This window comes from Pelodiscus sinensis, chromosome 27, assembly GCF_052426305.1.
Source record: "Pelodiscus sinensis isolate ZL-2025 chromosome 27, ASM5242630v1, whole genome shotgun sequence".
Taxonomy (NCBI): Eukaryota; Metazoa; Chordata; order Testudines; family Trionychidae; genus Pelodiscus; species Pelodiscus sinensis.
Genome location: NC_143078.1, coordinates 1,578,053 through 1,593,141, shown reverse-complemented (window position 1 = coordinate 1,593,141; position 15,089 = coordinate 1,578,053). Strand labels below are relative to the sequence as shown.

The 15,089-nt window shown below is 49.9% G+C and overlaps 1 protein-coding gene across 3 annotated transcripts in view; it reads left to right on the top strand.

Moving 5' to 3' along the window:
• The window catches only part of HIPK1 (homeodomain interacting protein kinase 1), a 34,965-nt gene that overhangs the window by 14,816 nt on the left and 5,060 nt on the right, over positions 1–15,089 (top strand). The window contains exons 4-15 of one of the 3 annotated variants that reach the window (XM_075910277.2): positions 437–556; positions 1,431–1,517; positions 2,378–2,562; positions 2,984–3,146; positions 3,682–3,907; positions 6,743–6,864; positions 9,299–9,433; positions 12,250–12,389; positions 12,661–12,843; positions 13,167–13,376; positions 13,640–13,854; positions 14,442–14,578. In XM_075910277.2, coding sequence (XP_075766392.2) covers positions 437–556; positions 1,431–1,517; positions 2,378–2,562; positions 2,984–3,146; positions 3,682–3,907; positions 6,743–6,864; positions 9,299–9,433; positions 12,250–12,389; positions 12,661–12,843; positions 13,167–13,376; positions 13,640–13,854; positions 14,442–14,578 — 1,923 coding nt within the window. Of the gene's footprint in view, positions 1–436; positions 557–1,430; positions 1,518–2,377; positions 2,563–2,983; positions 3,147–3,681; positions 3,908–6,742; positions 6,865–9,298; positions 9,434–12,246; positions 12,390–12,660; positions 12,844–13,166; positions 13,377–13,639; positions 13,855–14,441; positions 14,579–15,089 lie in introns of all 3 variants that reach the window. The other 2 variants (XM_075910276.2, XM_075910278.2) reach the window with 2 other exon arrangements.

Below are 15,089 nucleotides of genomic sequence, written 5' to 3'. Positions count from 1 at the left end.
TTTTTGTAAACTCTTCCCTCACCTTTAAAAATGTGTAGTGATTATGTTGGCGAGTGCTGCATTTACCTTAGACCTTCCCTTTTTATATTTAGCTTATTCTCAGTCTGTTAAAACAGCTTTGGGTCAAGAACATTTCTATAAAAAGGCAGAGAGGCCCATTAGAGTTTACCAGTACCCCAAATCTCTGCAGAAAATCAGATTGAAACAGTTAAATGTGCTTGTACATCCTTGAGAATTGCATCTTTACAGTAGTTTTGTATCATGGCATTTCAGTTATTCAGACAGCCTACATATAAAAAATTCAACTTTAAAATTTGTGTTTAGTCTTTCTCCTGTTCATTATTAACAAAGTTGGTAGAACCTCAGTATTTTGCTGTTCTGGACTTACCTATCCATCCAGTTTATTGGCATCTTTGCTCACTTTTTTTCTTTACAGATTCGGTATATTTCACAAACCCAAGGCCTTCCAGCAGAGTATCTTCTGAGTGCAGGAACAAAAACAAGCAGGTTTTTTAACCGAGATCCAAACTTGGGATACCCACTATGGAGGCTAAAGGTTTGTGTGTCTCTGTGATTTCAAAATCTGTCCATTATGGGCCTGATTCAAATTATCCAAATCTCATTGCTGCTCAATTTGAATATGTTGTGAAAGTATCCTGGATAAAGATTAGCTTGTAAATATCATTCAGTTGTAGTTGATTTGAACATTTCCTTTTAGAAACGGCACAAATCCCTAGCACATATTTCCCATACTTCAGCTTCGGAACAATGGGAGGGTGAAACGGAGTGCTTTTCCTGGTCGCCTGTTAGTCGGGATCTTGAAGGCTTTTAACAAAAACAAACCCCTGGTGAGCTCTTTGGAGAAAGGCGTTCTGTGAGAAAGAGGCAGAGCAGACATGCACGTTGAGAGAGTTTGGAAAAATCTCACTCTAGCGCTAGGGCCCTCCAAGGAGTTCCCCAAGAGAGGTGAAGGAGAATACCTGAGATTATTGATAGTGCTACATAAACAAGCAAAACCAAAAAGGGCAAAAACCCCTCACCCTGGGTCGGCAAATAAACTCCCAGGCCTCCGTTAGCTCACGGAAGCCAAACTGGTGAGGGGATCATTTCAGCCCCCTTAGAGTTCACTTCGAAATGTCTGTTTGGCTTTCGCCCAAGTCCCAAAGATTCCTGCTTCCATGCTCTCAAATGCCCTCCTGCGAGCCCGCACGTCACGTTTGCAGTGAGTTGTTCCCACGTTGTCATGGAGCAGGGATCTGGAGGCTCTTTACTTCTGCCCTACTTGCTAGTGGCTTATTGGGATTTGCCCTTGACACAGGCAGAAGGGTTACATGGCCCAACCTTTTCCTCACTGGTGTTTCTGTGTTTTCATTCCAACCCTGTATTAGCACCAGGCTCCAGCTGATCCAAACCAATGTTTTATTTTACAGACTCCAGAAGAACATGAGTTGGAGACAGGCATAAAATCCAAAGAAGCTCGGAAATACATATTCAACTGTTTGGATGACATGGCGCAGGTGAGCAGGGGAGATGGTTGGAAAATGAATAATGAGGGGAGGTGGTGCTAGATCATTGGGAGGTCCCCACTCCCCCATGCACTAAAAAAGCAAATGAGGACTCCCTCCACTCCTGGGGGCTCTGTGCCAGTGTTAGGTCTGCTCATGCCCAGCGCCGGCTCTGATCATGACGCCACATGAAACAGACTCGTCCAGTGCACAGAGGGTTATAAGGAAGAAACAGCTGTGGCTCAGATGTCCTGACTCGGCTCTTTCCTTTTGCCCCCCCACTGTGAAGGCTGGTGCCGCTCTGCCAGTAGGAGCAATGGGGAGAGTGCAGTGCAGACAGAGCATCATTGGGGCTTTCACCTGTGTGAGCAGGCCCAGGAGTCGTGGTGGTTAAAATGCTGATGCCTTGTCTACACAGATGCAACAACCCTGTAGGCAGTGGTAGCAGAGCCTTCAGGAGACACACATGGGTGCAGTAGAGCAAAACTTTCTGCCAAACAAGTCCTCGAGTGCACCTTCAAAGCCGCCTGAATCTTAGTTATGGAAATGGCTAGAGGCCACCATTCATGTCCTTACAGGACCACACATCTGCAAGGCATTGGAGAATCCAGCCCTGTTCATTGCACCTCAGTGCTCCAACTAAATCTTGGAAAAGAATTTCGTGCCTGCGTTTGGTTCAGGTTTCTGTTAGCGAATGCAGGCTCGGGAAGGAGAGACTCTGCGTACATTTACATTTTTGGAGACCCTCAGGTGAAGGAGTTCAAGGACCAGCCTGACTTCTTGGCGCTCCTGTCAGCTAAGGGATGACTGGTTTGTGCAGCAGCAATGGATTTCACATGGTCACTGATTTGGTTTTGTTTCTGTTTCCCCAGGTGAATATGTCCAATGACTTAGAAGGGACAGACATGTTGGCAGAGAAGGCTGACCGAAGGGAGTACATTGATTTGTTAAAGAAAATGTTGACGATTGATGCAGATAAGAGAATTACTCCGCTGAAGACTTTAAACCATTCATTTGTTACAATGACCCACCTGCTGGATTTCCCACACAGCAACCAGTGAGTTGATGGCCCTGTGGTTTTTGCATTGCTTGAGATGGATTTCTCTGCGCGACTCTATAGCCCACTTTTATTTACAGTGTGCTGGCGTGTCAGTCTGACCAGCCAGTTCAAAAGGAATGTTACCAGGGGTGGCTTCTCTTGGGATTCCAGTTTAGCTAGCTAGTTCTGAATTTCTCTCAGTCCATGAAACTCAACAGGAAGCTTATCTTTTGGGCTCACATAAATATTTTTCTTCGATAGTTAGGAGCTGTATTCTTTAGTTTTGCCAAATCTCTGACATTTTGTTGCTGTAAAGCTAAAGGCATATATATGCCCATGTGAAACAGTATTCTGAGAGCTATGTAAATCTCTTTCTTCTCTTTAATCCACTGTTTATGTACTGGCATTGTGTGTCTAATATTTCCATCATTCCTTTCAGTGTGAAGTCCTGTTTTCAGAATATGGAGATCTGCAAGCGAAGAGTTAATATGTATGATACGATTAATCAAATCAAGAGCCCATTCACAACACATGTAGCTCCTAATACAAGCACAAATCTAACAATGAGCTTCAACAACCAGCTCAATACAGTGCACAATCAGGTATGTGAGTCTTGAGGTTTTGGAAATGTTATTGATACTATAGGCCACATCCTGCTCTAAGTCACTCCAGTGAAGTCGGTTAGTTTGCATTTACACATAATGTAGCAGAGCAGAACTTGCCCCTAAATTAATAAACTGTGTCACTGCTATATGAGGACAAGTTCTGTGTTTTAGTAATGAGTTAAGTGGTGGCGGTACATAAGCATTTAGACACATTCTACACAAATGGTATTTTCAGTGATGTGTTAAAAATCCCTGGTAACATCTTGATTCAGAATGCTTCCCCCTCCCACTCAGGAAGCTGTGGAAAGGAGAGATAGGGCCCATCTAATAGGCTGTAAACCCCCGCTGGGGGCTAGTTCAGACTAGTTCAGGGACAACTGACGTCACTTCCCCACCTAGTGGAGTGAGTTATTTTTGAAGACATGCTCAGCGGAGGGCGACCAGAATGCTTCGGGGGCTGGAGCACATGACCTCTGAGGAGCGGCTGAGGGCACAGCACAAACATGCCCACTTGTAATGTTTTGTTTTCTAGGCCAGCGTCTTGGCTTCCAACTCTACAGCTGCTGCTGCTACCCTTTCTCTGGCAAACTCGGACGTCTCACTGCTGAACTATCAGTCTGCTCTGTACCCATCCTCTGCAGCGCCCGTGGCAGGCGTGGCACAGCAGAGTGTTTCCTTGCAGCCCGGAACCACGCAGATCTGCACGCAGACCGATCCATTCCAGCAAACGTTCATCGTTTGTCCCCCTGCTTTTCAGAGTAAGTAGAAAACCCTGTGGCATCGTCCCGGCGTTTCAGCCAATGACAATAAACCCTTGTGATCTGGGCCAAGTAGAGAAATTCCAGGAGATCACTCTGTGCTCTCTCATGAGTCTGAAATCAGGTCAGGTATGCGTGGACGTGTGGTTCTCCTCTCCAGGACACGCTCGGACAGGTGAGGATCACACACCTGCCTACTAGGCAATCTTCCCTCGCTTTATTGCTCAGCCAGTTTCTTCCCCAGATGCAACCCAGCAGCATTCCTCAGGGCTGTGGGAGGAGCTTGATTCATTTGAGACTCAAGAGTCTCTGAAATGTTTCTCATTCTCTGAGTAACACCTCAGTGCTCAGAATGTTCTGTTTGACCTTCGCATGGTCACGCTCACACATGTGCACAATCTACTTCCCAGTAAGAGCCGGCATGAGAAACTTCTGGTGAAAAACAGATTTTTCTAGGGACTTAAGAGTAGGAAACTCAGGCCTAGCATAGAAATCCCCCTTCAATCTGGTTCGTGCATCTGTTATTGTGGGAGAGGCTATACCTGTTCCTTTTCATAGTGGAGCAGAAATGTATTTCTAGGCTTTGGTTTTTGGCACCAAGAGCTTTTGGAGAGACGCTCAAGGGTTAAAAAAGCTTGGTATGTGCACGGGTGCCATTGCAGTTAAAATTTTCATCCCTGATTCCCTTACATTTCTAGAGTGACCATGCACTCTTGGAATCTCAGTTCACAAACGTTAATACAGTTTGGGGATGACAAGTCAAAGAAAGCCAACTGAAAAGAGATTAAGCGACAGTCAGTGTACAGTATCATGAACTTCTCTATTTGTATCTGGCTTGTGCTGATAGGTTATAAAGGAAGCAAAAAATCTTAATGGAGCGAGTGCGGGGTACAGCGGCTATGGTATGTGGCTTTTACAAGGTTTTAGGTAGCACGTTTCAGTGTTTGACTCTGTTCCCCGCCAGATGTGATTAGAGGGGAGTGCATTTGCCTGGCTGGCATGCAGATGACAAGTTTGCAGGCTTGAATCGACCTAAGCATTAGAGAATTCTCCAGCACTACCCTGAGACTTTCAGGGGCTTGCAGAGACCCTAATTGTTCAGTAGCCAGGGCTTTTTTGGTGGGTGTGTCTGATAACTCCAGCTACACGACCGGCGAGTCTGAAAGGTCCATTTAGTGTCAAATGCTCCAAAGGCTAGGAAGGCCACAGACAGTGAGGGCAAGCTGATGTCTTCCGAGGGAGAACGTAGCTGAAGCATTTCTCTTAAGTACTACATGTAAAGTGAAGCCTGGGCTAGACTGTAAAGGAGGAGGAGCACTAGCAGGGCTCCATTCTTGCCAGAGCAGACAGGGACCCAAACTCAGTGTGGACAAGGTATTTTCAGAGCCATAAGGATGTAAGTTACTGTAAAAAGGAAAGAGAAGGGTTGTGAAGAGAAGAGCATCGTGACCCAGTGGCATCCGATGAGTTCCCTGTGTGCTCACATAAGAATTTCTCTTCCCTTGGAGGGTACAGCACCTTGCAGACATTAATAGAGGCATTGTTTGTCGAAGGCCTTGTCTATACTTACCTGGAAGATGGAATGAAGATGCACAGCTCCAGCTATGTTAATTGTGTAGCTAGAATCAGCAGGCCTGGATTTGACCTTTAGCGCCATCTCCACACCATGAGGTTGACGGGCGCAAATGCTCCTGTTGACTTCCCTCACTCCTCGCGACCCCATGGAGTACTGGCATCGACAGGGTTGCCTCAGTGTTCAGTTTAGCAGGTCTTTGGTAGACCTGCTAAATTGAACTCCAGAAGATTGATTTCTGGAGCGTTGATTTTCCTGGCAGTATAGACATGGCTTTAGCTGTGTCTTTAATTGTTTAGAAAGTGGGTTTTTTTGTAACGTTTCCTGCCAGTTGGGAGTGAATTACAATCTTCTAATGGGTGGCTGGAGGTGGTGTGTTCCCAAGCACAGTATTTAAAGAGCTCAGAACTCCAGAAACAATTCTTGTTTGTCAGTTTCCCTTTAAATTGGGCCTTAAACTACGTCAGGCATGGCCAGCTCGCAAGCTGCATGTGGCTCTTTCCCCCTGTCAGTGTGGCTCGTGAAGCCACCCCCGCACTCCCTAAATGCAGCCCATGCCTCCTGGCTCCCCTGTGCTCACCAGGGCAGGGGAGCTGTCTGGATCACAATGGCAGATCTAATATGCCTGCTGATGCCAAAAAGCCTTCCTAAAGGGCCAGTCTTTTTTTTTCTCTCTACAACTTTTTGGGGGCTCTTTTTGATTTGATTTGATTTGATTTGCTCTACAACTTTTTGTCCCGGCTCTTCGCACTGGATCCAGCTGGATCTTCGTCCGAAACAAATTGGCCACCCCTGAATTAGGTGGTACTTGGATTCAAGCTCTGCCCTGACCAGCAGCGTGTGCAAGCATTCCCACCTCATGGCTGCACGGCGACCGCTGTTACTGGGTAGCAGTGTGTTCAGGCCAGTTCTCGCTGAACAGGGGGCCCTGTTGTAAAAGCCAAGCCAGGACGTGCAGCACGGTGACCAGCGCTAATGCCCGGCTGGGCCTTGTAAAAGGAGGAAGTAGCCATGTGTGTGTGAATACCCTAATCCTGTCCTTCACAGTAGGGAGCAGGTTGCTGCTGGACAGGAGGAGCCCCTCTCTCAGTCTGGGGGGGGCACCATTACTGTACCCCTGCAGGGAGTGCCCCCTTCCCTTACGGCTCAGGCTGTGACTGTGTCTCCTGATCCTCCTCCTTTGTTTGGCAGGAATTAGCCTGAAAAAACACTTGACTAATCAAGAAAGCAGCTTCACTGTGGCTTGTTCTTGTTCCCTACAGCTGGACTTCAGGCCACCGCAAAGCATTCTGGGTTCCCCGTCCGAATGGAGAATGCTGTTCCCATTGTACCACAAGCACCAGCAGCGCAGCCACTGCAGATCCAGTCAGGAGTTCTCACGCAGGTAAGAGGGGGTGGATGGAATTCCAGGCAGTGTAAAGCATAGCCCAGCTCTGTTCTCCTTTCTCAGAAAGGCAGCCATGTCTGGCGGGGGGCCTGCATGGGGGGGTTGTCTTTGTTATTAACTGAAATCTCAGAATGCATCAGGAGCTGGGGCCCTGCATCCCAGTGATGTGCAGGTTCAGATCAAGCTGGAGCTCTGTTGGGATATTGTAAGTCTGAACCTTATTTGCTACTTTGACACTTCACAACTGTCCTGTGCCAGGCACCAGGGACTCTGAGTGGAGTCCACAAGTTCCTTAGACTGTGATATTTGCAGAGAGATATTGACATGCCCTAGCAGTCTGCAGGCAGAGGGCAACTACGAATCCTCTGTTCATATTTCTTTATGGTCACTGGCTCTCCTGAGACTTCTCACTGCCTCTGGATGGGAACATTCAGTTCTTATCTGGACAGAGGTGCCTTCCCACATAAGGCAGGCTCTCTGCTCCAAAGCCAAGCAGCAAATTCCACAGGGATTGGTTTCTATGCGTTGTTTACCATGCGGCAAATGAGATTCCAGAAAACAAAAGTGACAGTTGAATTAAAGATGGGAATGTACAACATCAATAATTCAAATTACTTTCGGATCCTTTTTTTTTCTTTGCATAGTTGCATCCTTGACACGCATGGATGTGTTTCACTGATTATATTTCTTTTCAAATGTGTTACCAGAAGTAATAATTAACTTTGAAATTTGAGATATATCGTCTGTTTTTGCAAAAACTTTAAACTCTTGTCTTCTGCCATAAAAATACAACCATTTCTATTTCCAACAAGGCAGCGTTTTGTTTAAAGAGACAGTGGATATGCAGTGATAAGTACCTTTATTGTAGAACACTTTTATACACTTTTTATCATCTGTAAGGATAATGCTATAAGTTTCGGTTACTGCTGATTGTTACATAGGGAAATGATGTGCAAACTTGTAATTGTAATGGCCAAGAAGTCGGGGGGGAGGGGAGGGAACTATCTCACAGTGACTGATCTAGTCATACAGGGATAGCTTTAGGCAATAAGTTTCACCCCTTAGGCAGAATGTGGGGAATCATGAAGAAAGGGCTAGAGAATAAGACAGGATAGCTTAATGCCAATGTAAATCCATGGTACATCACCTCTGCACACAGAATTCCAGTGTGGGTCACCTCATCTCAAAGAAGATAGCTTGGCATTGGAAAAGGTTCAGAAAAGGAGCAACAAATGCTGAGGGGTTTGGAACGGGTCCCATATGAGGAGAGATAAATAAGACGGGGACTTTTCAGCTAAGGAAAGAGATGACTAAGGGGAGGTATGAGAGAGGTCTATAAAACCATGACTGATGTGGAGAAAGTGAATAAAGAAGAGTTATTTACTCCTCCCCAAAACACGAGAATGAGGGGTCACCAAATGAACTCAGTAGGTAGCAGATTTAAAAAGAAGTGTTTCTTCACACAACACACTGTGGAACTCCTTGCCAGAGAATGTGGTGATTTGCAAGGCTAGAACGGGGTTCAAAAAAAAGCTAGCTAGATTCATGGAGGATGGGTCCTCGATGGCTGAGAGCCAAGATGGCAGGAATGGGGTCCTAGCCTCTGTCTGTCAGAAGCTGGGAATGGGAGATGGGATGGATCACCTGGTGATTCCCTGTTCTGTTCATTCCCTCTGGGCACCTGGCGCTGGCCACCATCGGGAGACAGGACCCTGGGCTGGTCTGCCCAACATGGCCATTCTTATGCTCTAACATAATTTATTTGCTCAGTTCAAATAATGGAGGTGGCATGTGCTGATGAATGCACTTGGCCTACTATCATTGCACAGGCCACAGGATTCAGTGACCAGAATAATTTTAAGGAAGCCATGGAGAAGCAGACCATTCCCGCTGCTCTTCATGAGAACGGACCAAACGCCACTTCCAGAAACACTTCCTAGCAGATGATTTTATCGTTCGGTTGGTTTCTCAGCAGTCTTGCCATGATTCATGTTAATTTCTAGTAATCTAAAGAGCCCAGCGATTTCAAGATTATTCATTTCCTTAGTTATCCTTTCCTGAGAACACTGTACACGAAATAGCGTGTGTGTGACCACACAAGATGCATACATCAGTGGTGCAGCATGTACCGTTACAGGCCAATGCAGTAGATAGTAGAGAGGGCCTGGAATACACACATCTAAGATCCACCATGGGTAAGGGAGCATAAAGTTGTCCCTCAATATCCCCTCAGGGAAGTTTGCCAGTTGGTCACAAGCCCGCCCGGAGGGTCGGAAGGTACAGTGGTTTCGGTGCTTCCATTTGATTGCTGCAAGTCACTGCAGAGCGTTGTTAGTACCAATAGACTGAAGAGCCTTTCTGGCCCTATTGCTGAACCCTGTTAACTTGCCTCCGGACGTGTGTTTCACTCACTGCCTAATCTGCGTTTCAGGGAAGCTGTACACCACTAATGGTAGCAACTCTTCATCCTCAAGTAGCCACCATCACGCCGCAGTATGCGGTGCCCTTTACTCTGAACTGCGCAGCCGGCCGGCCAGCGCTAGTAGAACAGACGGCTGCAGTACTGGTAATTGCCTCCCTTGATTGTGTTCACTAACGGAGTTTTTGTTTTAACTTCGACTTGCAGAGGGCATGGAAGCATGTGCCATCTTGTGGCTGTGTTCTTGCTACATCTTAATGTCTTGGTGTTTTCCTCCCCAACATTGCTGAAGCACTGTCTGACTCTGATGTTTAGTGTGGCTCTAAAGACTCCAGATCCATTGACTGTTGCTCTTTACTAGTCTCTATGATAAAGCTCTTCTCCTAAGCTCAGAAGAGCTGGAACCCTGTGTGTCTGCTGCTTACTGTCCTATCTTTACCTTTTACGTGTTGAAAACTAAGGAAAAGGCCTTTAGGTTTACTCTGCTACAGGTACCTGGATGGCCAGAATTTGAACCGGTTATCAAGTTAGTTGCATTTTGTTTGTTTGTTTGTTTGTTTTAAAGCTTCTTTGCATGTAGTATTGTTCCAAGTGCTTAAGCTCAGGCTAAATCCTCTAATGAATAGCAAGTGCTTTTTAGTTCATGGCTTTAGCAATCAAGAACCCTTAACTTTCATTGACTAGTGACAATAATTCTCCAACCTTTCATTATCTATAATCTGTCACTGGCAGCTTGCATCATCCAGAGAAAGATGTTGCTCCCCGCAGATGCTTTTTGCTCTTACTACATTTTGTGGTTGGAATTAAAGGTGAGCTCTAGGTTTTTAGCTGGCAATAGCTTCCTGGGCTAGTTCTGATGAAGCTAAATGTCCAACTGAATCGGGCGAGGGGTGGGGTGGCACCTGGTTTTAAAATCTGTGCTTTCAAAACGGTTGCCCTCTGAATTTGTCTGGTATCTGATCAGAACTGACCCTGCAGGCCAGTTGTTTTAAAACCCCAGAACCAGATCTGTGAAGCAAATGGAAACATTACAGAGCAATTGAAGTCCTTCTGTCCTCACCTGTATTTCAAAGCACACTCCATTTCTTACATAAACCATTTTGTCTCTTCTGGTTTTATAGCAATAAATAGTTCCCCTCGCCTGCCCTGCAAGCTGGAGATTGCTTTGGGAGTGCAGTTTGCTCAAGCCAGAGCTCTGGCTGACTGTGAAGGGTGGCTTAAGTTGGCCATTCAAGGGTCTGCTACTAGTCCCAACATGAAATGCTCCCTGGTTTGAGGCTGGAAAGGCAGGGGAGAGAGTTCTGATGGACCACAGCAGTTTGTACGGAAAGGATCTTAGCTCCAGTTCTGCTTGCTGCAGGGCTGCCATTGAAAACGGCAGGGGGCACGTGGCCGAGCACTGGCATTGTCCAGTGATTGGTGACTTTCAAAGTGCATTTGGGATTCTGAGCTAAAAGGTCAATTGGGTCCACTTTTCTAAGTGTGTGCCAGGGACTTGGCCACGTCGCTCCCCTGTACCTCAGGAGGAGACCAGAGCCATCTGTCTCCAAACCGTGAGCCCGGAGTCTAATTTGCTCCAGAGAATTTGATATTTCCATTTGGTGTCCTGGAGCCTTTGGCCCATATCGCTCACCTTTAGTGCTTCCGACACTTCTCTCTCTGCTGCTTAACTTACGTTTGCATTAGCCATTTGCTAAGCTTTGCCTATTTTTGTCCTTCCTCTGTCAAAACAGTTCGTCGCTTGGAAGGCCTGATTTCTGCCTCCCGTTGGGAAGTTAGATCTCGCTCTGTATTAAACTCTCTGCTTTGTCTTGTGCAGGTGTTGGCTTTTGGAAAGACGCATGGTGTGACTTTTAACATATTTCTCTTTTTTATGATTCGGCTTATGTCGGCAGAGGTGTTAGCAGTTCTCTGCTTCAAGGTTTCTTGTTTGGAACGGGTATTTGTGGATCTGTTACTTGCAGAAATATTTTGTTCAAAACAGCAAGCGGGTGGTTTTGCAGTTTAAACTGCAAGAAACAGAGCCATGTGTGTTCTGCATCAGAGAGCTATTGTCCTGCAGACCAGCCTGCATGCTACCAATGCAGGCTGAACAGCCAGTATTCCTCTGAGCTGACAGGGCATGGAGTTTGAGCATCTCACATGTGACAAACACAGCAAGAGATGCGTTTATTCTTTTTTAATATATTGACTGTTTTATTTCCTCCAGCAACTCCATCCAAACGGTCCAAAGTCCATACCTATAAACTAGATTTTTATGTCTGGGTCATGTGAGCGAGATGAATGCATTTGCACAAAACCCGCCTTGGACAACATTTGCCTAGACTCCCGAACCCTGCATTTGGCTCCATCTCGTCAGTCAGTTTTAACCTTTTTGTACAACACGCCCCCGGCCCTTCAGTGCCGGTCTGTGCTTGACTTGGGGTGAGGAGAGGGAGGGAGGATATTGGCATTTCTGCTGGCTCCCCACTTCCTCTCTCCACTGCTGGAAAAGAGATGGGGGGAGCACAGAGGTTTCTGCTGCCTTTGCTTCCCTCCCCCATTTGAGCACTAGCACCCCGGGGTTTGCAAAACAGCCGCTGGCTGGGCTTGGTGGCTGCCAAATGTAAGGACTTTGCTGAAGAGTCTTTCATTTTGTTGTGCTCAGCAGAAATGGCCCCTAGTGTTCTGGCGGCTGTAGGCCCCCCGCTCTCTGGCGCTCTTTCTGCAGCAGTCTGAACACCCTCCTCTCCCTCAGGTGCCCTTTGGGATAGGAAAGCTGGACCGAGTGGCGGAGGAAGTTTGTTTTGCTGGTTTTCTTGTTCTCTTCCTGTAGTGAGGCCCTGTGAGGAAGGGCAGGCACACACCTTTATCTCTGCAAGTTAACAGTCTGCACGCTGAGTCTCGTGTTCGGAGCCGTCTGTCTCCCTGCTCGTGCACACGGCAGCTTAGCGCCTCTGTCTGTCTTTGCTGTTTTGCAGCAGGCCTGGCCTGGAGGGACCCAGCAGATCCTGCTCCCGTCCACCTGGCAGCAGCTTCCAGGGGTTGCGCTGCACAATTCTGTTCAGCCCACAGCCGTGATCCCAGAGCCGATCGGAGGCAGCCAGCAGCTCGCCGACTGGAGGTGAGGGTCTGCCTTAGCGCCGAGGGGCTTCTGAGCCCAGCGGTGCAGCGGCAGAGTCCGTAGCAGGAAAGCATGCACAGCGTTGTGTGTCACTGTGCCAGGGCCACCGTTCCCGGTAGTACAGTGCCCGCGGACACATGCAGCCTGCGTCCGGAGTGGCACCGCGCGTGAACCAAGCTCATGGGGAACGTGAGCCCATGCAAACCCACAGACCAGCGCGAGAGCCCTGCTCCCTGTCCTGCCCTGCGCACTCACGGGCCTCTCCCCTCAGGAACGCACATTCCCACGGGAACCAGTACAGCGCCATCATGCAGCAGCCCTCCCTGCTGACCAACCACGTGGCTCTGGCGACTGCGCAGCCTCTGAACGTCGGCGTGGCTCACGTGGTGCGGCAGCAGCAGAGCAGCGGCCTTGCAGCCAAGAAGAGCAAACAGCCAGCGCAGAGCGCAGCAAAGTAAGGAGGCCGCCGCCGCCGCCGCCTCCTCGCACGGGCACGTCCCCCTGCCGCGCTGCAGTGTGCTGGCTGGGGGCCTCCCCATGCTACCGAGCTGGGCTCTGAGCAGTGGCGGGCCTGTGCCAAGGGGAGTCCCACCCCTTTCACCCTGTCGCTGCGCGCTGGGCCTGGGAGGCTGCCTTGCTCTCTCCTCCCCGGTGGGTGTTGGGTTGAACCGGGATGGCAGCCCTGGGGCTCTTCTGCTGGTCCCGGGGGCTGGCGAAGTCTGTAGCACGCTTGGGCCTCTGAGCAGTCATCTTGTCTTGCCCCGTTGCTCCCTGCAGGCCAAACCCGACACTGGAGGCCGCGCCTTCCCAGACCTACTCGCTGATCGGGAGCAGCCCCCTTCATGCCACCTCCTCCAGCGCCCTCCTGGTGGTGCAGGAGCAGCACCAGCCCATTGTAATCCCAGACACGCCCAGCCCGCCTGTCAGCGTCATCACCATCCGCAGCGACACCGACGAAGAGGAGGACAACAAATACAAGCCTGCAAGGTAGAGTCTGGTTTGCGAGCAAATAGGCCCAGCTCGCACGCTCCCCTGTCCAGCCTCACCCCCCCAGAGGGAGCGCCAGGTTGTCAGGCTGGGCTAAGAAATCAGTGCAGTGAAATCTGCTGGGAGGCAGTGTCCCACCGCCCGCTGTGTGGTGTGACTTCTGCACTCGCTGCAATCCCCAGACAGCGAGCACCGAGACAGGACCGACGGTGCTTCCTCTGGGCACCGCCGGGTCCATGAGTGCAGTGTGTGTTCTTCCCTAGCTTGGGCATGAAGCAGAGATCCAATGTCATCAGCTACGTGACTGTGAACGACTCCCCGGACTCGGACTCCTCCCTGAATAGCCCCTACACCAGCAATCCACTCTCTGCTGTCAGGAGCGCTGGGGGAGCGGCCAACAGCTCCAGCTCCCGCACCATCATCGTCCCGCCTCTGAAAACACAGCTGACCGACTGCATCATCGCCACGCAGGCCTCAGGTATCCCCTCCCCCCCTCCCCCTCACAGACAGGCCCTGCCAGCCCGCTCCTTGGCTATGTCTGCACAGCAAGCCCTTGTGTCGAAATAACGGGCCTTTCGCTCCGACACCTGTAGCCCTCGTGGCACAAGGAGCCGGGGGAAGGGCACTCTTCTAGGACTGCCTGCTGCCTACACAGCGCCAGAAGCCGAAATAAGCTTCCCCACAGTTAGCGTCGCTCGAGTCGTGTAGCTTATCTGCGGTTAGCTGGCTGTGTAGACGTGCCCCGTGTGTCTGACAGCTTTGTCTCCTTAGTTGCAATAGCCAGCGCTAGCTGGTAGGCAGCTCCTGATCTTTGTTGGCTTGGAGCTGCTGCCCTCAGGTTCTGGAAATCTCGGTGTCCTTCGGGAGCCTCTGCATAGAAAGATTTCCATGGGGTTATTGGCAGCTGTTCCCCCCCACAGCCACTGGCGGGTCTGGGAAATGCTGGCAGGCTAACGATTCACCCCAGCGTGGCACTCGAGCCAGAGTGCCCTGTGGAAGGCTCCCTGCCCTGTGGAAGGCTCCCAAGCTGGCGGGAGAACCGACTAACCTCCTCGCGTTTTTCAGGCGTTCTGAGTAGCGCTGGCAAAACCAAACCGGTGGCATCAGTGAGTGGGCAGTCGTCGGGCTGCTGCGTAACGCCCACGGGGTACCGGGCGCCCCGCATGGTGACCAGTGGCGCACAGCCACTCAACCTTAGCCAGGTATGCAAGGCTGCAGCTCTCGCTCGGTCTCCATCTTCGCGCGCTGGGCAGGGAAGAGGGCTGGATACAATCGCAGAGGGCTGCCTTGCTGATGGCAGTAAGCAGTTGGTCTGTGGCAGCTCCATACGGCACAAAACCTGCACTGGCTCCCAGCTGCTTGGCTCCCTTCCCTGCTCCGGCCATGCCGGGGAAGGAGGTACCAGGGCTCCAGGTGGACAGGCCCAGCTCTGGAGGGAGGACAACTCTGCACCCCCTGCCCCGTCTCACCAGGTGTCAGCCCAGAGATGGCCCTGCTGAGCTGTCTGCACTTTCCCTTCCGGGCACTGAGCCTGGCCCTGCTTCACCTCGTGCCCCTGGCTCGTGTGTGTGACTCAAGCCAAGCCAGGATTCTGGGCCTCCTTCCCCTGGTGGCTGCTGAGCAGCGAGCCCGATCCAGAACCAGCCCAGCCCCCCGCAGTGTGCTCAGCCCAGGCCCGGTTCCAGCTCTCCCCAGTCAGTGAGAACAGCCCTT